The 25,397-nt window shown below is 33.3% G+C and overlaps 1 protein-coding gene across 4 annotated transcripts in view; it reads right to left on the minus strand.

The window, feature by feature from the left end:
* Nucleotides 1–3,889: 3,889 nt before the first annotated feature.
* Nucleotides 3,890–25,397, minus strand: part of TMEM161B (transmembrane protein 161B) — a 65,564-nt gene continuing 44,056 nt past the window's right edge. For 3 of the 4 annotated variants that reach the window (XM_024734357.1, XM_024734358.1, XM_024734359.1), the window contains exons 5-11: nt 15,356–15,507; nt 14,835–14,895; nt 14,201–14,341; nt 11,397–11,510; nt 7,454–7,628; nt 6,354–6,450; nt 4,898–5,175 (exon numbers count right to left, since the gene is read on the minus strand). In XM_024734357.1, coding sequence (XP_024590125.1) covers nt 4,898–5,175; nt 6,354–6,450; nt 7,454–7,628; nt 11,397–11,510; nt 14,201–14,341; nt 14,835–14,895; nt 15,356–15,507 — 1,018 coding nt within the window. Of the gene's footprint in view, nt 5,176–6,353; nt 6,451–7,453; nt 7,629–11,396; nt 11,511–14,200; nt 14,342–14,834; nt 14,896–15,355; nt 15,508–25,397 lie in introns of all 4 variants that reach the window. The other variant, XM_024734356.1, reaches the window with a different exon arrangement.

The raw sequence follows: 25,397 nt of genomic DNA on the forward strand, positions 1-25,397 counted from the left end.
CTAAATAGATTTTAAAGCTAATTTTTGTATAGAGCACTATTTTAGAAATATATATCTCCCTCATATTTAATACTTCAGCAATGGGTACTTAATATATTCAAACTGTGCACTATATATATTTAAATTTTTGATAAGATGTTATTAATCCAAATTCATCCTCAGCTATGCTACTCTTTGCATAATTACATTTGTGTAACAGATTATCTGACAGATAAAGAACTATGGGTAAAATCTGTCCGCCATATACATATCATATTGTCTGCCAAATGGACATATCTTCAACTCTTTTGCAACCCTTTGAGTCTTTAAAAGTTCTACTGAAATAAAATGTAAAAATGTCCAAATTAAGTTAAAAAGCACTCGACAGAAAAACTATAAAAAGGAGACGCAAGAGATTATACTTATTGCATATTTTAGTTCATTAGTAAACAAGCAGCATTTAATTCAATGGCTATAATCCTTCCTATACAATGCACCAACTGAAAAGGGGAATATACAATATTGTCCATTTCTTAAAACATTTCTTTAGTGACCTCACACTTAGCAAAGTCCAAGTAATCAGGGTGTTTTGCTGACCAACGAACCACAGTGATATAAGAAGAAACCCTATGATGGTACTCATTTTCTTCAAAACATTATTCAGAAATCATCTTCTCAGTGAGGCTTTCCCTCAATGCTCCATTTAAAATTTTATCCCTACCCTCCAACTTCATTTTCCCCCTTCCCTGATGCCCCCCCATCCCCTGCCTATTAGATCTTATCACTATCTAACCTATCCCACATGTGATTCATATTCATCATTGTTTAGTGCCTGCATTTGCCCACTAGACCCTAAGCTCCTGGAGAGCAGGGATTTTGATATGTTGTTTACTGCTGTATGTAGGGCAGTTTCTGGAATATTATAGGCACTCAATACATATTTATTAAACAAATAATTGAGTACAAACCAAAATACTCCCGGAGGAAATGTTCTTTGTAAAGTCATTCTCAACTAACAATAAATAAATGTCCTCTAACTAACATGATCTGTAACCATTCCAGAAGCCAAAAACAGCTATTCATTTTTCTCATGCTAACATAAACAGAAATAAATATCAGATTTGGAAATGTATAGCCGTACATTTAATGTAAACTATTTATTTTATTTTACATGTGATAAACCTGAGGTCAATAGTGATGGTAATTCAGTTTTGTTTAATTAGTATCAGTTAACGCCTAGTAAGTGCAAAAAAACAGCTAATTGCAGGAAGAAATGGGATGAGAAGAAATGCTTCCTGATTCTTAGATCAACATTCTTGCCAGAAAATTGTGCTGCTATTTCATTTATAAAATGGGTAGCCTTTTGCCAAATGGGAAAAAGGAGGGGAGTAGCTACGTACAGGGAGTTATAAGGAAAAGGAAAAAAGAAAAAAACAAAAAAAACAACAATAGGATAGAAAAATACAAACTCTCTGAATCATTAAAGATAGGCCCTTCCAATGTAATCTTCTGTAGCTAAAAAGGAGTTCAATGGTAACAAAATAGGATCATATGAACAGGCTATATCTGGTTTTCCTTTTTCTTAGGTACAAAATAAGTAAAGTGTTTACCACTTTAAAGAAGGGAAAGGTTACTAACACAACATTGTAAATCAACTATACTCCAATGAAAATTTTAAAAAAGAAGGGAAAGGTTGACATTAGCTCTTTGATCATCCTTAATGCCCATGTCAGAGTTTTCAGGGCGTATAACCAGCTCATCTATAAACTCAGGGTATAGACATAACGCGACAAATGGGAATTAAAAGATGAGATTGTATGACTATTTGAGACACTGAGTTCAAGCTCTAGGATCATAATCTGATTCTTTAAGCCACCTAAAGCTCTGTGAAGACAAAGGATGATCCACATTCAAAAATCACTTAGTTTTATTTTGCTGAATAGAGCCATATACCACGACAGACCATTTTCAATTATGTGATGGCTCAGAAAGTGTGTATGAATTCAGAGAATGTTGAGACCCCATGCTTTACAATACTGAGAAGTTAATCTTTCATTTGAAAGAATAAATCTATCCAGTGAAGTTCCAATTACAGATTTCATAATGAATTCTACTTATTGCTTCCTGGACCTATCAATTCCATTAATAGATGAATATCTCTTCTGAATCAAAACTCAAGAAGAAATGTCACTATTTTACCAATGATATTTATATTAGAAACAGTAAGACAATGAGCCCACACTGCATGGATGCACTGGTCATTTATGCATAACAACTGAAATTCTGGGGAAAATACCAAAGATCATCAAAATGCATGTGGTATTAAGATAAAATTATATGCTTTTCATTTCAGACAAATCAATGGGAGTAGGAAGGAGAATAAGCTCTAATTTTTATAGTGCAATGGGCGGGGGTGGGGAGGGCTGGAACCAACAAGCTGTCAAGCAATATTCTACAGATCATAGTAAAAGCAAGATTCTACAGGTTCCTAGTTGACTTGGCAAAAATATAAAATAAAAATAACTGACTTCTGAAGCATTTATACTGACTAAAGCCCAATATAAAAAACAAAAGATTTCTACTGGCCTAATCTGGGGTATTCAAAAATATTATTTGCAATCATTTTGCAACATATACATGTATCAAAAATCATTATGTTGTACACCTAAAACTAATACAACATTATATATCAATTATATCTCAGTTTAAAAAATATTACTTGGTTTACATAAAGTACAAACCCTTTTGCACTTAACACAATTCTTGGTACAAACATAACATGCTTAAATAAACCAGTTAGTAGTTGTAACTATCATTCTCTCAAAATTTGCTTTAAAAGGCTAAAAAAACCTAAACCAACTCATCACTTCAGTTAACAAGCAGTTTGTGTACGTTCATAATATACTTAGGGAGAATTCAAGTTTAAAAAGAGTCAATCAACAGTATTTCAAAAATACGTTATTCCATCCAATAATGAATTCTATTCCTTTCCCTCCATATTACTCCACTATACAATCACTGAAAATCAAAATAATAACTTTAATTATAACTTTCACAGTATAGCTTTTTAATAAGAATGGTAATAAATACCAGGTGAGATTTTTTGCAACTCCAACATGTAAGAACTTTCATAAACAAAATAAATGTCATACTTCACTGTAATCTTGTTATAAGATACTTATTTTAGTGATGCTGATATCTCAAGATACATTTGGAATGCTGCTTTTGGAAATACACATGGACTATCATTCTATATTATATTCACAATTCATTTCAACCAAAGAGTTTTATCCAACTTAAGCATTTACTTTATCACTGTCTTATTTAAAATATCATCTATTTTCAAAATATTTAACCTACACCAAAAGACAGGAACTTGCTGTACTGAGATTATTCAAATGAATATGAACCACAAGTCTTCAAAGTAATTCCAAAAGAAGAGTTTCAAAATTGCTTTCAATAGTGACAATAGCACTGAAACATAATACATAGCCTCTCAAGACAGTTATATGAAAGAATATTTACCAGTAAATTCTATTCATTTGGGAAAAAAACCCAACAAAACAAAACTGTTTATCTCTTATATTCATTCCCTATGGAAAAAAGCATCCCCAAAATTTACTTTTTTCCCCCATTTCATTTGAATTTTTCATTCGAATTACTTTAATTTCTGCCCTATAAAGTAAAAACACTACAAATAAAATAAATAAAAAATAAAATACAAACACTACAAATTAAAACAAGTCCTATTTAACATAGGTTTAAATAATACTGGTAAATCTGTCAAAAGGTTCTAATTATTTTTAAATGACAGAAAAAGAATTTTAATTTGGCAGCAACCACCTAAGTATTTATAAAATCGGAAGTATTCTCACACATAGGCAATACAAATAAATCACTTGCTCAGATGAATTTTCAAAATGTATTTTAATCTCGTTCCAGAAAGAAAATTTCTAGATACAAATACATCTCATTCAATCACATTTTAAAATACATTCAGCAACTTAAAATATTATAAGAACCCAACATTTTCATCTTTTATAATCTCAATATATTATATATTTAATATATAATATATATGTACAATACATACAGGTAGTCAGCAGGATTACAAAGTAATTTTTTAAAAGTTTGATCAATATTGATAAATATCTTTAGACTATTAAAAAGAACTATATTTAGGATCATAGAATAAAATAAAATATGGGCAGTCCAAACCTAATAGCAAGACTGCAAATGTTCATGTAGCCAATTATTTTAAAAGATCCCTCAAGTTGGCTAGAATGCATTTTAAAACAATATTCTTGCTACTCTCAAGCAGCAGTACTTGTAGATATTAAGCATGTACAACTCCATTAAATTTAAAATTACTATGCAGCTTTCTTTACTGTAATATACAGTAGCTATTCTTTTCTGTTGGATTTTGCTGTTGTTGCTGTTTGAAGAGTGACTCACATAGTACCAACAGAAGTGACTTTAGCTCTTTTCCCTCCTCTAAAGCATGGCTCAGTTTGAAGATTGTTCTATAGGCATCCATTATGAATATTAACAGTACCTTAATACCATTAAGAGCAACCAATCAATAACTGGAGTCATATGAGAAGTTTCAAAGACTGATGGAGGTTTCTGTAAACCAAGGTCATCAGAAGTATTACACTTGTAGATAGCTCTCTCACATCCATTAATACAAGGAGTTAAAATTCCAACGCCACAGTATAGCAGTTAACAATCTATTCTATAATTTTAAATATTAATACCATTAATCCACCCTGAGAATACAGAGGAAGTATTTGAAACAAGATATTCTGATATGGTTTTCCTTCCTTTGTATTTGCTTTCTTCTGGTTTTTGTCAGACCTTCAAGGTACGAGTATCTGAATTCAGAGTGACTTCGATATCCTTTTTTGTTAACTGAGATTCACGCCACAGTGAGATACTGGTGATAGAAAAGCCCAAAAAGGCTTGTAGAAAAGAGACAAGCAGCAATCCACCAGGTCAGAAAAGACAGAAGTCCTCGAAAAAGCAGAGGAGTGAAAATGTTTTTTAAGCTGCTCAGTGCCACTGTTATTTGTGTAACAGTTACCTTCATCTTCCCATCAGCAGATGGTAATTCAGAGTAAACAGAATTGGAGGGTGGACTATTATCCACTGGCAAGGTAGTGATAGATTCTGGATAAATCCCCCAGGAATGATTACCTAGAAAATTCAAGACGCAAATAAAATGTGAAAAGTAATTCCAAAGCTCCTTATTTAGAAAAAATAAATTATTTAACTTATATTTGAAATTAAGAACAAAAAGTTTAGTGGCACAACAAATTATTCAATGTTGAAAATAAAGTAAAATAATAATCTTTCTACACACCTTGGGAAAATTCACTTAACTTGACCAGATTATAATCTAACCTTATCAGTAAAGGTGCACATACAAGCTAAAATCTAATTTACTTTTAATTAACTGCACTAAAATCTCGTAAAATAACAAAAACAGTTTTTTTTCTTGTATAATCCATGAATCAACTACCTCTAATGGAGTGACAGGGACAGACTCTGTAACTTCTGAGAATCTTTTCTACCTCTAGAATATCAGAATAAATTCTTTCTCAGAAACTCTCTCTGATGTCAATGTGAGAGATTATTAATAGCTTCCAGAAATATTTTTATCATATACTTTCCTATTTTGGATAGAATATGAGTCACATAATTTACAACTGAGCTACTCTTTTATGTTCCATAGATTCCTGAAGGACATTTACATCTATCACAGTTCTACTAAAGCATCTATAAGCCCACCCAATAATGCTTTTAGTTCCTTTGGCTTCTAAAACCCCAACACTGGCAGACTGCCTGACCTAAGCAAAGAAATGATCAATACAACAATAGATTCTTGAGTAACACCACAGATGGGCTGGATTGCTTAGTGAACAGACTTACAGAAGAACTTTGTTCTGCCACTGAGAAATCTTTTACTCTATCAACGTAAGTTATCTGAAGCAGAACTCACCAAAGCGTTCTGTAATTCATAAATTTACAAGCACCTTGTAATAATTTAAATGTTATGCACTAACAAAATCTTAAATCACTCTCTTACAACATAAAATATTAAGATGAAAAGTGCTCACTCCAGTTACTCAGAATTAACCTTTAGCAAACAATTCTTTTAACATTATAAGACGATATGGGCCTGAATTTTCAAAATCAAGATGATCAATCAATGAATCAAATTCCACAGATTAAAATTTCGTATGTTTCCTCTTAAAATTTTTAAAGAGAAGAACAATTTTAAGAGGATTATTTCTTTGTAGGTAACAAAAAGCATTATTAACTATAGGTAGAAAGTAAAGCAACAAGTTTCCCAGTTGTCAGGGTATGCCTACCTAGAGTTTTCAAAAGCAGGGTTGTGTGAAGCAGCATGACCAGAGGAGCCACATACTGCAGTGCAATGACACAAAGGTAATAAAAGACTCGAGCGACCTGCAACCAACAACATTCTTAAGTTTCTAACACGGTTGACATGTTATGAATGAATTAAACTTTCATGTAATTGTCAAACTGAATTGCTTAAGAGATGAATAATCCTTTCATGGGAAGAAAGCTAAATGGTAATAAATTTGTACTTCATTATAAATGCCACCAGACTGACTTCAGAAAGGCTCAGTTCGACGGTTCTTTAAAATGTGAAAATATTAAAATAAATTCCTTAAAAATATTTCTTAAGTGATTAATACAAACTGGAGAAACAAAACCACTAAAATTCAAATTGCTTATATTCACTTACTATTTCACATACAAAACAAAATGCTAAAATCTCTAAAGACAGACACCTAAAATATCAAACTAAATAACAATAACAGTCATATATGAGCATAAATAAAAACATTAATCCCCATTTATATTCGACTGAGGTAAAACTACAAAGTATGAAAATACATGAAAGGTAAGACATAAAAAAAGTTGTTTGAATCTTGATAGACACTTCTTACAATGAAATTTCGAGATTAAAAAACAGAGGATCCAACACCACATTTCTTCAAAAAGACACCATCAGGTTATAGGTCCAGTCCATTATAATGGTAGATGGATTCCTAGCACCTTCCTTCTCTGGAATCCCCAATAAGTTAAATTTTATGCTTCAGGTTCAAGTACTTGGAATAATGTTAAAAGGAATACATTTAGTCACTAAAACTAATATTTCCTACTCTTTAAGTCATAAAGGCTATACAATATACTGTGATGTCTTTCAAATCAATTAGGGGAGTCCCATTTACCAAAAGTAGATATACCACAGCTTTGCAACCCAAACTGTATGATACTTAATGTATTTAAGGCAAGAAGGGGAATTGAGATCCTTTCTTCACCTAGCACCAAAATCAGATCAAAGTCTCTGACATGTCAGTTTAAGATTATCCCATTTATTTATAGTCATTTACAACTCAGTATTTGCTATTTTTCATTTTGACTGCAGTATAAAACTTACCATTTTCTGAAGCTCAACCGTGCTTATTCGCCCTGCTTCTTTCTTCATCTGATCCACACATTTCTGGGCTAAGTTTAAGTAAGCTTGCAGGTGACTACGCATCATGGCCAACCGCAAAGCACACAGCAGGATTATTAACCAGAGTCGCAGAGTATCGAATGTAGCTTCTGTCATTCTACAGATCAAAAAGTTGATATGGTGCTCTCAAAGACCAAAATATGCTAGCATGCTAGTTATATGTGTTAATGTTCATCATTTAAGATATAGGGAAATCTAGACTTAGCTACAGATGGAGATATAAAAAGTATCCCACTCTACCACAGACTTACCTGCATGATACTTTCACTTGCTTAACAGATAAATGTATCATGAAATAAAACAGTACGAATTAATCTAGCAGAAAAAAGTAGAGCAACACTTGGGATTCTTTTCTCTAACTACGCTCCTCCATGGGGGGAAAAACGGCTATAAAACGAAAAGGGAAGTTGGGTGCTCTTAAACTGGAGACTATGAGAAAGAAGGAAGGAAACCAGAGGAGCTTGCCTGTGGAACTATCAAGTTATCAACCCATCTATTTCTGGCTAGAGTTTTGTTTGGTTATATAAATACCTGAGTAGGATCTTTCACTCTGCTGAATTCCTGATTGGGATCAAGAATTCTGATATACTGACAAAATCAGATGTTCCCTAAAGGACTTTAGAAAGAAGAGGTAAATTCTGATGTCCTTTTGGGGTCCACAGTTTCTGCTTTGATAAAAGATAATATTGTAATTTGAAAATAATGCCTACCCCATGCCTGACTCTATTCAAAGCTCTAGCACACATCAGGCGCTTAATATGTGACTGTTGAAATGTGTGGAGTGATCTGCCAGACAGGATCTGGAATTTATAGTCGTCTCCCCCAAATTCTTAAGACCATGAGGGTAGTATGGATGGCTATAAAGAAGACCAAGTGGAAAAAGATAAAAAACCTTACAACACTTTGCTCCAAAATAGGCTCCATTATCACCCCTTCCTTCTGTCCAGTGTAAGCACCTAGGAAAGGGACTAAAACTACAATATAGAAGTTGCCTGTGGAAATAAAGTTGAAGAACAGTACAGGAAACAGAAAAGGCAGAGAAGATGTGAAAGTGTATAGTTTGGTTTGAACTATTTATGAAGTGGAGGGAAAATAGGGATGGAACAAAGGCTTTATTATGTATGTTCTCCTTTGGTTTCCTTTTTACAAGGTCATGAGTGAACATGGACATAAAGCTCCAATAGAGATGTACTGTTGGTTAGGAAGCATAAAGGCATAACTTTTTTTTTTTTTTTTTTTTTTTTTTTTGGTACAACCACTGCGCCACCAGGGAAGCCCAAGGCATAACTTTTTATCAATACATTTACACTGTAATGAACAATGAGGTTAAGATATCAGTCATGTGAGACTGACAGTACACAAAAGTCAAGACCATTCACAGCCTTGAACCTTTCCAGGGGCTTACAGACAATACTGTGCTCCCTGGTGTGGTACAACCAGGAGGCTTGACTGGCAGTATTCTGAAGACAGCTATTACGCATGCTTTGAGGGAGACAGATAACAGAAATGAAGCAAATGGTATAAGGCAGTGAATCAAAACATATCTGCTCTGTTTATGAGGAGTTCAGGATTTAGATAACAGTCCCTAATTAAATAGTACTGCTAACTCAGATTATTTAACCAACTTCATAAGGATTTGGTAAGTTGAAATGATGGGGTATCTCAAGAAAGAGTCTGAGCTGGGACAAAATATACAGGTAAAGAACAGGCAGAAGAAATTTCTCCAAATTCCTGAAGCCATTCTAGGGTTCACCATATATGTTCTCTTCTGGTTTTCTTCTCACAAGGTTACACACATATGGACTCTGCTTGCTCACATTTTATTTTTTTGATGCCCAAGCAGGGTGGATGAGTTTAAATATATTTCCAGATTGAAACTGCATTCTATCCATTTTTGCTTCTGACTACAAATAAAGGCCTTTGACAAACCATTTAATCCACGTGACAGACGAAGAACCTGGGATGACGGGCAGCCATTTTTTCTCAATCTAACATGGACTTTGGAGTTTAAACAAAAATTAAAAATCACCTGTCTAATCACTTAATGTAATGATCTGACAAATAAAAAAAGAATAAAATGGAGCAGAGATATGACTGTAATTCTGTTTCATTTATGAAGGTCAGGAAAGGGAATGGGACAAAGGAAATAAAGCTATAGGAAGAGGACTCTAGGTCTTCATGTGCAACAAAATTTTTCCTGTAATTTAACATACCAAGGGGAAAATTCCTTCTTCCTACTTCCTTTAAGCATAGTATTCACTACTAATCTGTACATAGTTTTGTAGGCTACAAGTGGGGAAATGAATATTGGTATAACTACTAAATGCTTTACATACACCAGATCTGGCTGAATAACCTTAGCCAAATTGTTTAACCTCTGAGTCTGTTATTTCATCTATAAAATGGAATGAGAACAGAGATCATAAATAGAGAATTACTATAAGAATGAATGAGATAAAATATGTAAAATATCAATACCCAGCATAATAACTGGTGTATGTCACAAATGCTAGTTTCCTTGTTTTCGTAATTAAACTAAGGCAAATATAAAATCAGAAAACATAATTACAGAAGTATAAAATCCAACTTCCATGATCAAACTTCAAGGAAGGACTAGGAATGCTTTCAGCATCAAAGATGTGGGTTAAAAGTTTATCTAAGATTTGGTCTGGAACCCTACAATCCTTTGGATTACTTTTAAATACTCAGTGAACCTGTCAAGTTAAAATTACCATTAAAGCTTACTTGTGTGGGGGAAAAAATGTTATGACTTCAATGTATACTTTCTTAGTTCAATAAGATTAGGTGTTAAAAAAAAAAAATCATGGTCATCACCGATTCTACACTTCAAGACAAATTTGTACCAGGATCTAAAAGAAATACATAATATAAAATGCATACTGTGGAATCACTGACTAGTCAAGATTTTCTATTTTAATTCTGATGAGGCAAAGCAGTGGAAGGAACATTTATTAACCACTTACTTCCAGCTGGTTGCATTACATGTGTTCTTTCATTTAATTCCAATGATAACCTTGTGAGGTGGATACTATTATCTTCATTTTCCAGACGGGGAAACAGAGGTTCAGTGAAGTAAAATAATCTCCCTCAAGTGATAGTTTTAGTGAGGATCAGAACTGGGGTTTGAACCAGCTCTGCCTGAATCTTTTTATTACTCTAACATAGTTCCATAAGGCTAATGAGTTAACATATCAAGTATAGTTATTAATGCCTTTTAATAAATTGTTTCTATGTTACCTTCTTCTGTTAAAATACAGTTGTCTAATTGGGGAAATACGACCTAATATTTGATAACAATGTTAAGGTTTTATTTTTAATTTTAATAGCTATGATGATAATACTGTCATGTAGAAAAATATCCTTATTTTTTAGAGATGCATACTAAAGTTCTTAGGGGTAAAAATGTTATGCCTCTAATTTACTTGAAAAACTACTTCATCCAAAAACAAAGCAAAAAACAGTGAAGCAAATATGGAAAATGTTAACAACTCTTAAGGGGCTAAATATATGAATTTCCATTTATACTACTTATTTTTTCCTCCATAATTTTCACAATTAAGAAAAAAGAGAAATGTAGTGTCTTAAAAAAAGCAGAAAAACTTACAACTGTACAAGATAATATTAGTGCAGAGTAACAATGATCCAAAACCATTAATGAAGATCACAAAAGGTAAAATGATGACCTATAGTTTCTATTTTATAATATATTTAAACATTTCTATTAATGTTTTAAAAATAGTGTCCTAATGTTATCATTAAAAAATGTGAACACAGTAAATAACATTTTAGAAAAGTTTTGATTATATAATGAAATAAAAATTAGCCCCCAAATACCCATACTTACAAAGGGACACTTTCTTTACCCAATGGTGGGTTCATAATGTAGTCTTTGGTGATTGGTTTTACCCAGAGCAGAACCATAAATAAAGGTGCCAAGAAGTTGATATGAAGTAATGTTCTGAAAGTATGTAAGAAATAAACATAAAAATCCAGAAACAAAATACACTAATAAACTACAGAACCTTGGGACTTAAAAAATGAAGGTAGGAACTTATTTTCAGTATTCTATATTAAGGTACTATTGTCACCATTATTTTATATTTATCACTACTACTTAACACTGATTTGAGCCCTTGTAAAAATACCTCATTATTTTAATTGTTCAGAAGAGAACATTCAGATTGAGGAAAGTTAAATGACTTGCTCATGGCAATATTACAGGTTAGAAGGAGATCTAGCACTAAAATCTAAATCTGTTCACTCCTATTCTAGTGTTCTTTAACAATCTCCTACTGTATCCCTGATTTAATACACTGGTACTTAAATGATTCTCTAACTTTGCACAATCAATGAATCCAATGGATTTTCAGTATAGGAGTCATCTTTTGATACTTTTCAGTCCAGCTAAAACAAAGTGCATTCTCATTATTTACAAGTAAGAGACAGTGATTAGCAAGGTCCATAATACTAGAAGGCATATGGAAGACGGAAGCTACTGCAGCAACTTACTTATAAATGAGGAAACTTTCAATATGTAATGAACATGTAAAAGGTCTTAATTACATTGTTAAAATCATAAATGACTCACATTTTTATTTCTTCCTGAAGCATTATGAACATACCTGAAATTAATTTCCCTATCCTATAAAAACCAAGGAAATTTATATTTCTCCTACAAGGCAAAATACCCAATACAGCAAAAGGTTTCAGGTGTGAGATGTAATGTCATTGTTAATTGTTGTCCCAAGTTTGTATCCTACAGAGATAGATGACTGGTAAAGACTGTCCTTATTTCAGAAAGACAAAATTCTTCAGACTATTTTATTACCATATACTGCTTTTATTACCAACCATGCTGGGGGAGCTAAACTGGAGGGTTTAAAATACACACACACACACACATACACACACACACTTTAAAATACCACTACAGTGCAAGTGATAGTGATTTATGTGAGCAAATGGCCAGATCAGGAAACCATGAACACCTGACAGGGAGAGGTGGCACTCTGGTTCTAAGCTCTGGCACTAAAACAAGTACCACTGCCTGGCCATGAGGGTAAAGAGAATGCTGCTCTTTGTGCCAGTCATGCTGCTCTCACAACAAAACTAGCTTCCCACACCCTGTATCCGGGCAGGTGTGTGTGTGTGTGTGTGTGTGTGTGTGTGTGTGTGTGTGAAAAATAAAACTCCAAATTCCCAAAGGGAAAAATCTTAAGAAGCCACATTTTACTGAGAAGGAAACTAAAATGTGCCCCCATCCCCAACCCCAAACCACCACTAAATGCTTTAAATGTTTTTATAAAGTGATTCTTTCATCCCACAGCCTGGGTAAACCATCGGGTGCAGGGGAAGAAAGCAGCAGTATTAGGTATGCAGTGTTGCTAGGGAACACACTAGTATCAAGGAGCAGCCCACAGCGGTTTCAGTAGCTGGTGAAGGGCTCCCCTCCACCCACTCTTTCAGCTTATTTAAATCATAACACTGGGGTTAGTGGACTGAAGTGTGTGTGGAGAGAGGAGGGGGAGAATCAGGTTTTGTTTTAAAAGGAGCCATTAGAGAGACGGATGGTGGGAGAAAGGCAGGATGTAGCCAACAGCATGCTAGAGTAAAAGGAGTGGAAAAAAGGGATGAAGGAGTGTGTACTGGGAGGTGAGAATAAATAAATACACACACAAAGCAAATAAAGAAAAATGGAGGTAAGGAAAAACACAAAAAAACTTTCAAAATTAAAATAAAGGAAAATGACATAGGTAAGACATAAGAATGTGAAAAGACTAGAGAATCAGCATCATTAAATATCGGCTTTTAAAGAGCAGAAATGTTAGGAAATATGATTACTCAGAGAAACTTAATGACTATAAATACATATATCGAAATGGAGTATTCTCAACTTAGGCTTCTACTGCAAAACAAAAAGAGGACTTGGAAATTTGGATCTGGATATGAAATGAAGATAAAAATCTGTCACTCTGCCAAGGTGTCCACACCAACAACAACAAAAAATCTGTGACAACCACAAATAAGATAGTAAATGGGCTCTGAACAATATGCAGAGATTCGAATACGATTTCTCCATTTGAAAGCTAAAATAGTAATCTATGATATTTAACACTGTACGGTATTAGCCATCCCGAACTAAAATAATCTTGCAAACAGATCAATAATATAAGGAAAACAAACATTCCTTATGTATACAGATTTACTTTCAAAACATTTTTATATAAAATACTTTAAATAAAAATATTAAATTATTTAAATAAAATTATTTATATGAAATTTAAATAAGTATTTTTAACTTAAAAATTCTGATTTAAAGAAATTTCCATAGATCCTTAGATCAGTGGCAGAGATTACAATATCATAAACATTCATCTCTGAGTTCAAAAGAACTAACATAAATACTGATATTTCCATTTTAACAGATAAAAGAGAAATTTAATAATTTAGTGGGGTTTTTTTACATAGGACTTAAAATTTAGAAGTGAATGAAAGAAGCTTGCTTATAGTAGAAAGAGGAAGAAGTGTGACATCAAATGATTATTAATTTTCAATACAATAATTTATGATTTCATTACAATAATATACCTTCATTAAGATGAAAAACATATATTTATCTGCATGTGCTTATGTACATTTTCCGCTTACTGTGTAATTTTTTCTGTTGCCAAATTCAGGGCATCCAGATGCATTTGAGCCAGCCGTAATCCAGGAAATGTCAAAAAAGCCCCAATGAGCGAACAGAAAATAGCCAGGAAAAATTTGAAAGTGAGTTTTGAAACAGGACCCCTAAAAATAAAATTTTTTAAAAAGCTGATAAACTTTTGAAGTTAACTTTCTAGAAATTTCCATTCTTCTAATCAATTACTTTACAAACCACAATAATAACAGTAATACAAACAAAGTAAACTCCTACAAAAAGACTGCTCTTATTCAATCATCCATAAAGGATTTTGATGAAGTATAAAGTAAATCAGACATCTCTTAAGGCACAGTTTTAACAATCTAACCTACATGTTCAACGTAGAAAATAACATGTGATTCATAAATTTCATTTAATCTCTAGTAGAAGAGGAATTAAGTTAAATAAGAGCAAATTCAAATTCTATAAAAGATACTTTATACAAATGTAAAAAACATGAGTAAGAATATTGCTTAAAAAGAGACAGTCCTACTTAAAAAAGAACTCCTTTCACTGATTAAAAACAAAGAACCACTTATAGTAAATGCTATTTTACCAAAAATGGAAAAAATTAAATCCAAATAATAATTAAAAACTTACTGAGATTCTAAACCTTGCTTTTCGAGAAACTGCATCGCACTGTCTGAAAAATTTGTAAACCCTGTAGGGGGAAAAAATTTACTCTTATCATAGGGGTAAAACACAGAATCTTTGGAAATAAAATGCTAGAAAACAGAACATCTTAAATTTTGAAATGAGCATAGCTCTTTCATGTGCTAATTAGTATGTCATAATGCAATAAAACTTAGTTATTAGGAGAAATAGTCTTTGAAAACATCCCTTTGATATTTGTACATTCCATGAGTATGCATAAAATTTGCATTAAAATTTGCATTTTTATCTGTGTGCATCTTTATCTAACATTAGTATTGGTGAAACTTATTTAACTTTAAGGAAAAAATGGGAGGGAACAGCACTTTTGGAAAAAGGTAGCAAAAGCTTAGCTAAAAAAAAAAAACAAAAAAAAGATCTTAAGAATAATAAAGGTTAATTATTTAGAACATTACAGAACATACGCCTCAAACCTAATTTTAAAAACTTAACAGATATGAAATTCTTACCTGTTTCAAGTCCAAATTCCAGATAGTTTTCTGTTACAATCAAGACTGCCATTGCTTTCACAAAGAAAAAAAATCCAAAGGTAACACAGACTGATCTTTCACCACCATCTTCTACTTTAAAATAGTGTGTAGTTAATGAAAATAGAACTTTGCTGCAGAAGGAAAAGTTCAGGAAAAACCACAAATAACTTTGTGGAACTTAAACACAACCATCTTTACAGGGCCTGAACTCCAATAAAATCTGACTACAACATTCATTTTGATGCTATAACATGCTTAACTACAAAGTGCCGTTTGGAAGTAAGTGAAAAACTAATGAAAATCTGAATAGTCTTCCAGAAAATAAGACATAAAAACAAAGCAAATCTAAGTGAAGTTTATAACATTTTTAAATTAATAAAAAGTGTACATACACATACTAAGCTGTAATTAGGGAAAGAATGTATTTCTACTTTATCTAACTCAAATTTACTTGGAGGTTATTACAATAATTTTATGAAATAGGTTCTCAGTGAAACTATTATGAAATAGTTCTCAGAAAAGCCAAGGTACCAGTTATCTTAGGGAACTACCTTTTATTGTGTATATCTGTCAAGTAGTTTATATTTAGAATTAAACACACATCATAGGAATCATCTGTAAATCATCCACTAATTCAAAATTTGAGAATTACTAATAGCCAATGTGTAAGCTGTGGCACAAAAACTAAATAAGCATCTGGGATCAGCATTTCACAGTATGATAAAACAAAATACTTTAAACAAGTTCCTGCTGAGTACTCAAAAACAACCAAAGGCTCAACATGCTCACCTATTTTTAAATATTTAAATTTTATATGAAAGTACTAAAGAGACTATTTTATCTGAGCCTTTCCCCCCTTAGTAATTAATCAAATCAAGAGCAAATCAGTGGATGATCCATAGCTATAATCCAGATTTCCATTATACCAAATTGTTCTCCTTGAAAGCATAAACCCACCAAACAAAATAAGGTGCTTGGCCAAAAAAATCTAGAAAAGCAACTTGTACATTAATTATATATCAAGCATAGGAAATAATAGCAGCTGTCATTTAGTACTTGCCAAGTGCTAAGCATTACCAATTAACTCATTTCATCCTTACATTAGCCAACTATTATCATTACTCTGCCAGATTTTAAAAAACTATGGCACAGATAGGTTAAATAGCTTGCTCAAGATCACACAGCTAGATCAGAGGCAGTTGGGATTTAAATCTAGGCAGTCTGGATCCAGAGTATGTTCAGCTAACAACTTAGTATACTGCCTCTAAGATACTGTATACAGCACCTAAGCTATGTGGTAGTTAGCAGCAACACATGAAATCATTTTCAAAATAGAGCTGCCTTGACAGAAGTAAATCGTTCATTCAAACATCCTCACAATCAGAAGTATTCTTTTCTTTTTGCGGTACGCGGGCCTCTCACTGTTGTGGCCTCTCCCGTTGCGGAGCAACAGGCTCCGGACGCGCAGGCTCAGCGGCCATGGCTCACGGGTGCAGCCGCTCCGCGGCATGTGGGATCTTCCCGGACCGGGGCACGAACCCGTGTCCCCTGCATCGGCAGGTGGACTCTCAACCACTGCGCCACCAGGGAAGCCCAGAAGTATTCTTATTAAGGAATGGATGGGCAAGGATAAGGACGCTCGTCCTTGCTCTTTAAAAGGAAGATGTCCTTTGCTGCCTATTTAAAATATGCTAATACAGTTATTACCCAGTCTCTATTAAGATCCTACCTAGGATACTGGATATTAATGTAGAGTCCCAGCTGCTCTAAAGCTTACGGGCACCTACCCTAAGTAAGCCAACATGAAGGTAATACAGACAGATGACTTTCTTGCATCTTTCAAATGCAACTTGAAATAAATCTCTACTAGAATGTAAACTCCGTATCAAGGATTCTTGTCTCTTGCGCACTGCTTAGAGCACCAAAAGAAGTGCCTGGCACATAGTAGGTACTCAAACAATCAGTGAACAAATTTTGCCATAGAAATAATGTTTTACATGGTAGTTTAGGTAACCTGAAACTATTAATTCTATGCTTTAACAGTAAATAGACCTTTTGAAGAATGAGATAAAAACAATTCTTTCTCTGGGATAAGATACTCAAAGTAAAAAACTAATATAGAAAAAGTTTTAATCTAAGATCTGTTTTTATCAGTGGTAATAACAAAAAATACAAATTATTTACCACTCAGGGTTATAAATTTAAAGAGTGTTCTAAGTTTTATAACGGCTTAGGCTTTGTTTTCTTAAGGCTTATTTAGAAGATAGTTCCCTCTTTTAAATGTCAAAAAATAAAATGAAGTATAAGAATAGCTCATTTTTATCCACCTATTCCTGGGGCAACAAGGCCCTCAGAAGTGTGTGATGGGAAGTGTCTTTATTAACCTCCTTTAGTCAAGCACCTCATTTTTCAATGAGTATCATCCCCCTTCCTGACTTTCACTGTTCTCACCTCAATTAATCCCACTCTAGCTAATCTCCCTTTCATACAAACCTCTCTGCTCTTTCTCAAATTCCATGATTCGAGATAAATACTTGCTAAAATTTATTTTCCTAATTACTTACTAGCAATAGAATTATTTTCTTTGGAAAAAATGTGGTCTTGTGTGCTAATTATAGATCAAATGAACTTTCATGGGCTAATCCGAAAGGAGATGCCATTTATAGCATTATTTCTCTAAAAAGATTATTTTATTTCCAAGCATTTCGGAATACAATCTACATGCAAGGTGAAGGTACAATCTAAAAATTGCTGTATTAGGAATTTATTTCAACTTCTTAATATATTTCTTTACAGACTACTATAATATTACTTATAATGCTACATTCTATAAATTAAGTACCTGATTTCCTTTTAAGACAAACAAAACCAGATCATGAAAAGCTAGATGATACCCTATTAACTTTTTGATTAAAAAGACCTCTGCATGAAAAAAAAAAAAAAGACCTCTGCATGTTTTCATATTTGCTATAACAAATACATGCTTTAGGATCCATATAACCAGAAATACTATAGAACTTAGGCATACACCTGAAGACATTTACCAGGCATGTTACTTTCATTCTAAACGTCTTCTTAAATCAACTATACTCCAATGAAAATTTTTTAAAAATCAATACCTTTGTTATTACGTTTAGAGAGAACTATCTTTTTTAAGAGATTTGGAAATTAAAAATCCATATAGTTGGGGCTTCCCTGGTGACACAGTGGTTAAGAATCCGCCTGCCAATGCAGGGGACACGGGTTCGAGCCCTGGCCCGGGAAGATCCCACATGCCATGGAGCAACTAAGCCCATGCGCCACAACTACTGAGCCTGTGCTCTAGAGCCCACAAGCCACAACTACTGAGCCCACGAGCCTAGAGCCCATCCTCCTCAACAAGAGAAGCCACCACGATGAGAAGCCTGCGCACCACAATGAAGAGAAGCCCCCGCTCGCTGCAACCAGAGAAAGCCCGCGCACAGCAACGAAGACCCAACACAGCCAAAAATAAATTAAATTTTTAAAAAATCCATATAGTTGAAAAAAATAAAAATGAATGTCTTCTTATAGTCACCATAACTCAGGTTACATAGTCAAGTATTTGAACAAATTACTTCTTTTTTAATTAAGTTTTTTATTGGAGTATAGTTGATTTACAATGTGTGACTTTCAGGTGTACAGCAAAGTGAGTTATACATATACATATATCCACTCTTTTTTAGATTCTATTCCCATATAGGTCATTACAGAGTACTGAATAGAGTTCCCTGTGCTATGCAGTAGGTTCTTATTAACAAATTACTGCTCTAATGTAAAAATTAAAACTAATAAACATGGAAATGCCACTGGTTTACATTATCTCCTCCACCAAATATTCAGCACCCTGACACAAGGTTATCTTGCTCAATTTAACTCTGCAGCACTCTGGTTATAGAGTACTGCAATACACAGATATCTGAAACTCTACTGAAGTAAAAGAGCTAATCCACATAATAATAGATGTCAGTTTTTCTATGATATTGAACATCAGGGGAAAAGGGAAGCTAAATTATTTTACAACAAGGGAAATAAATCCTCAATTCTTATATATCTGTAAAACCAACAATCTTTGCAAATTATAGTAAGAATTTAAAGAGTGATATTTACACTCCAGTTCTTACTTTGTAATGAAGAATTTTGTGGTATTTCCATGTCTTATTCCTTCGAAATTCTTTCTAAAATCACCTAACATTATTGTTCAAGTTTTCCCTAAACATAGTTGTCAATCCTCTTCCTATTTTGGCTAACAACTACTAAATCATTTATAAGCAATAAGACTATACTACATCACTGCAGAAGTTGGCATGATTTTGTTATATTAAGCTTAAGTAGGGCTGTCAAATTGATAGGATGTCAATTTCAATTAAAATGATTGATGGGGGTTTAACAAAGCACATTTAGTTTCCATGTCATTTTAAGATGTGATGTGAATTTTTTAAACTTTTCTATAACTTAATCATTGCATATATCCTACCACTATTTTCTCCTCCTTCTCTGTAAGAATATCATTTATTTCAGACTTTTTGCATTTATGCTCTCACATCAAAGACACTGGTAGTCTACAGTTGCTTAAAGTAAAAAGACTTTACAGGGAAAAAAAACTGGGAAGACTATGTATCCAGGTCAGAACTCTGACAGTAATCAACAGGCTCCAGCTAGGGGAGATAAAGGCAGGACCTGCCCCACCATCAGCGCACACCCATCCCATTAACCTGGGTGAAGATACATTGTTTGTAATGAAAGATGCCTCTGAGAGGAGTCAGCTGTGTGTGCAGGTAGAAAAAAAAAAAAGTTACAAAGCATAACTCTAAACCATCTTGCATAAACTAAGCTCTTGGAAGAGTTTTCTAATTAACCAAAGTAATAAACACATTGGAGTTTAAATTTACATTACGAATGATTTTTTTAGTAGTTCAATTAATAAAGAAAAACTACAAAGTTAAGACTTCCCTGGTTAATCTTCTGAACTCCTTATAGGAGAGAACAGAATTATAAGAGTCTATAATACAATTATTTTTAAAATTATGTAATTTTAAAAGCATAACCTAATTATATTTATGATTAATAAGTGAAATTAATCACTTCAGTAAGAGTTAAGCCAGGTTAAGTGTAAACAATACAAAAGCAAATAACAAAGAAAAAAATCTGATTTTTAAATAAAGAGGACTACTGGAGCTCTTCCCCATGCAAATAGTAGCTTTTCTTATAATGAAGTAGAGTACCAAGTTTTCTAAGACAGCAAGTTAAGAACAATTTTACAAGTCTTAAAAGAAACTTCATCTAACTTTCAACACTCAAGATGCAGTTTTATGAAACACAAAACACTGTTTTAAGAGTGGTGATGAGATTCTAGAATACAGATGCTCAAACTTTTCTCTCCAGGATATTCTGAATCCCATGCTCCTTACTCATCTCTCTCTTCTCTGAAACTTAAAAATAAAAGAAACAAAGCTAGTGGTTCATTTTACTACTATCAAACACTACAGGTCCATCTCTTTCTTGGCATTCTAACGAAGAGCTTACATATTAGGAGATAACAAGGAAAAAGGAAAAAGATTTAAAAACAAAACATAAAAACTCCAAAACCACAAATGAAATGCTTTTGAGATTTAGCTATGATCTCTCTCATTGCCTGAGGGCCCCAAGCCCAGGTTGGAAAAACACTGCTTCATTTTTACTGAAAATGGATACTAGCGTCTATAAAGATACAATTTCCAACTCCTTCACTTACACTAAAACGCAAAATAACACCTTTAGCCAAAAGTGATATCAAATGACCAAAATGAAATTTCTCAAAGATTATACCTACTGCCAAATTTTGTTACCACAGACTTATTAAATAAATTACAAAATATGTCAATACTAAAGGAAAAAAAAAACCAAAATTAGATGCAACCAAACCCAGGTTATAATGCCTACATCTTGAATTCATACTGAAGAGTAGATAAATCTTAAAACCAACTACTTATTGAGCTCTATGTTGGAACAAAACCTTCCCATAACCCACAGTGTAAACACACAAACAATATTCTGATATGTAATACTATGATCTAGCTACGCTCATATGTTCAAGCTTTCATTCAATAGTCCCCAAACCTCCACTTAAATCAGAACAGTGTATTTACCGTTGCCTAAATGTAACAGTTATACTGTCTTGGATTATAACTATTACCTGAACTACCCTCTTCCCTTCCCTCTAGCTAATCAAAGGCTCAGCTCAAGCTCCACATCCTTCACGAAGCTTACCATTTACCTCTTCTGCCCAGACCATTCCCTTCCTCTTTTGAACTCGCAGCACTTACTACTATAACTCACTTGCCAAGTATACAAGCTACCTTGAACTATAGAGTGACACAGATATAAGAAAGCAGAAAGAGTGATGAAATGATCAATCCAGGAGGCACAGTATCTGACTAACAAAAGTGAGAGGGAGAAACAGAACAGGGGATGGCAGGATTACAGAAGGGAAAAAACTATCAGAGACATAGTACAAGATAATTTCCAAACTTGAAGTTTCCAAATTAAAAGAGCCTACCAAAAGCCCAGCACAAAGAATGAAAAAAGATTCTCAAAAAGGCACATGATCATAAACCTTCAAAAACCAGACAAATAAAGACTGTAAAATCCTTCGGAAAAGAAAAATAAAAGCAAAACAAGTCATATGCAAAAGATTAAACATCATGACACTGTACTTCTTAACAGCAACTTTTGACACTGAGGACAATGGAGCAATGTCTGCAAAATTACGAAGAAAAATACTGACAACCCAGAATTCACTATTCAACCAAAATATCAATTAAATAAATGAGAGTAGAGAATTAAGACACTTTCAAAACTGCAAAGTCTAAAACTGGTTACCTCACATGCGCAAAAAGCTCCACCAAAACATTTGAACAAACCAAGGAAGAGAAAAACCCTGATTCCTAGAAATGGCAAATTAAACTTGGGAGAAAGGCAAAGGGAATTCCTAGGATGACAACAAAAATAAGTCCCAGGATGACAGTTGTGTAGCAAGCCAAAAGTTCAACCAGTTCAGATAAAAGCCAGAGAACAGAGGTCTTTAGGAAGGGTTTCTCTATGGGGGTGGGGGGTGGGACAGAAGAGGAACTAATACAAATTATAAGTGACGTTGTGAAATAACTATATTGAAAAGCTAGTGGAATAATAAACACACAGAAAAGTAAGTAAATTTAAAAAATTATTAATTAATGAAAAACACTGCAAAAGAAGATATAATACTTTATAATGCTCACATATGAACAATATTTATATAGGTATAATAATCAGAAGGCTTCCCTGGTGGCGCAGTGGTTAAGAATCCGCCTGCCAATGCAGGGGACATGGGTTCGAGCCCTGGCCCGGAAAGATCCCACATGGCGCGGAGCAACTAAGCCCGTGCGCCACAACTACTGAGCCTGTGCTCTAGAGCCTGCGCTCTAGAGCCTGTGCGCCACAATTACTGAAGCCCGAGCACCTAGAGCCCGTGCTCCGTGATAAGAGAAGCCACTGCAATGAGAAGCCCGTGCACCGCAACAGAGTAGCCCCCACTCGCCGCAACTAGAGAAAGAAACAGCAACGAAGACCCAATGCAGCCAAGATAAATAAATAAAATAAATACATTTTTAAAAATCACTGATTTCAGCAAAAATTGTAAAGTAACTATATTAAGAACATAAAAAAGAGAAAACACAGAGGATGACAGTTTAAGAAAAATCCTCAACTATTACAAGTGATGAATTAAGTGTCAGTAGTATAAGCATTATACTTAGAAATATGAAAAAAAAATTAAAGCCTGAATAAACAGCTAAAACAGGACCAGAAGAAGTGGCAAGAAGGTAAGGGACTCTTGGTTTTTAATACAACACTTTTAGAACTTTTTGTCTATATAAACAATGTATATATAGTATTTAATAAAAGTTAACATTTTAGAAGATTCAATCTAGATTTTAATAAAATCTTGATCTACAATGTACCCCCACTCTGGAAGAAAGTACATTATGTCCTAGAGTTTAACAGAACCTAAACTACACACAAATTCAAAGTGTAAAACACATATGCACTGAGATTATTTCCATGTCCTATGAATTAAAATAGTAAAATGTTAATGATGATTAACATTAACCAACTGTTAGAAAAGCTTCCCATGCTTGTTAAACACTATGATCATAAAAACCTTAAGATTTCAATACAGTCTAAGTCTTTCACTGGCAAAGATGTGACATACATACACCCAGGACAGAACACAACAAGTATTTGATCTGTTTTATAGAGAAGTAAATAGGCAGCTTTTCTAACAGCTATACATTCCCTACAAAATAAGAAAAAAATCTGAGTATTTTCCAGCAACAACCCTTAACAGTTCATTCCTGGTCAAGAAGAAACTGGCCAAGAGTTACACAAAGATTTGCTGAACCAACTGAAGTCTATTCTCGGATTTTATTTTGTAGATGTTTCATTATGTTTCAATTCAAAACTCAACTGCTTATCCTACCAAATTTTTAGAGCAATGTGTATTTTATTCAATTAATATATAACAGACCCAAACAGTAGTACATGGTAGTAGACTAAACAAAAATCTCCTAAAAAGAAGACAGACTTTTGTTAGCATTAGACATATCAGAATATAAATCTGGCTTTTTTTTTTAAAGAGACAGGAGAAATAACTACATTATGGTGCCACATTTAGTTCCTCACTAACAACTGTGGTAACTTTCTTTTGAGATCACTTATAGAGACTTTCTGTACTAGCTAAGAGACTAACAAAGTTTCTGGTTGCGATACTTATCAAATTTCTCGAATGCTTATATAACAGATTGTTTCTAAATAAGGAAGAAACATCCTTTTATTCTCTAATCCCAGGAGTATGCTTATTAACAATAAGTTATTCATACAGAAAAATAAATAATAAACTACACATGAAATACTATAGAAATGGCTTTCAAAATAAAATTTCTCTAAGAGCTATTTCCTTTGATCTGATCTTTCTTCACTAATTGTCCACAATTTCCAAGCAAATTAGATATAGTTATTTTTAACCCTTTTGTACACAAATACAACTCAATAATGTAAATAACATTATAATACCAAAATTAGGCTTCTATCAGTACATGTATAACAAAAAACACGTACTAGGTAAAAATATAACATTTATTTACTTATGACAATGGAAATAATGGCCAAGTACCTTCACTTGAGTAAATGCTTCTCCTTACCTTTATCTTGCTATTATTACTTTCATAGATCATCCTGTACATTAGACTTTCATAAAGAATATATTAGTAAATATTCAAAACTATAAATGCAAAACCATTGATGCAAATAGTCATTTTCTTTTCCTTTAATAATTTTCCCCCTTGTTAATTAACCCCTCAGTCCTAGCTAAACGGGCCACCTGCTTTGGTGCTAGCTTATTTTGCTTTATATTATAAAATCTCAACCCCTGAAATAAAGAGAATGTTAGGGAGGGAATATATTTTTTTCCGCCATGTGGCTGATATTTTTAATGTTCTAATTTAATGTCAATGTATTTCACAACTGGAATTAGCCCAAAATTTATAGATACAAAAATTACAACAGAAAATAAAAATCAAGGACAGGTAGGAAGATTTACACGGTAGGAAGTATTTTAAATATATTTATCTTTGAGCTGGAGATAAGAGCTTTGAAATAGTGAGCAGGCTTAATTTTTAGTTCTAAAAATGGCAAATTTCCCTCAACTAGGATAACAACTTTAATAACATATACGTGTCAAAGCACTACGATGTTTTAACATAATTTATACTTACATTGCTTTAAAGACCCAATTCTCATATTAAGAAAATGTCTTCTACACTGTAACATCTTGAAATTATTCAAAGATATTTTATAAATACTCTTTTGAGAAGGAAATACAAAGAAATCGTATTCTGATAAGAAATGTTGCCAAATTTTTTGCCAATATACATATCTAGTGTATAGTAACCTAAGGAATAAACACAGAGGTTTCACAGACGTTTTTCAA

The sequence above is a fragment of the Neophocaena asiaeorientalis genome, unplaced genomic scaffold, assembly GCF_003031525.2.
Source record: "Neophocaena asiaeorientalis asiaeorientalis breed wild unplaced genomic scaffold, Neophocaena_asiaeorientalis_V1.1 scaffold184, whole genome shotgun sequence".
Lineage (NCBI taxonomy): Eukaryota > Metazoa > Chordata > Mammalia > Artiodactyla > Phocoenidae > Neophocaena > Neophocaena asiaeorientalis.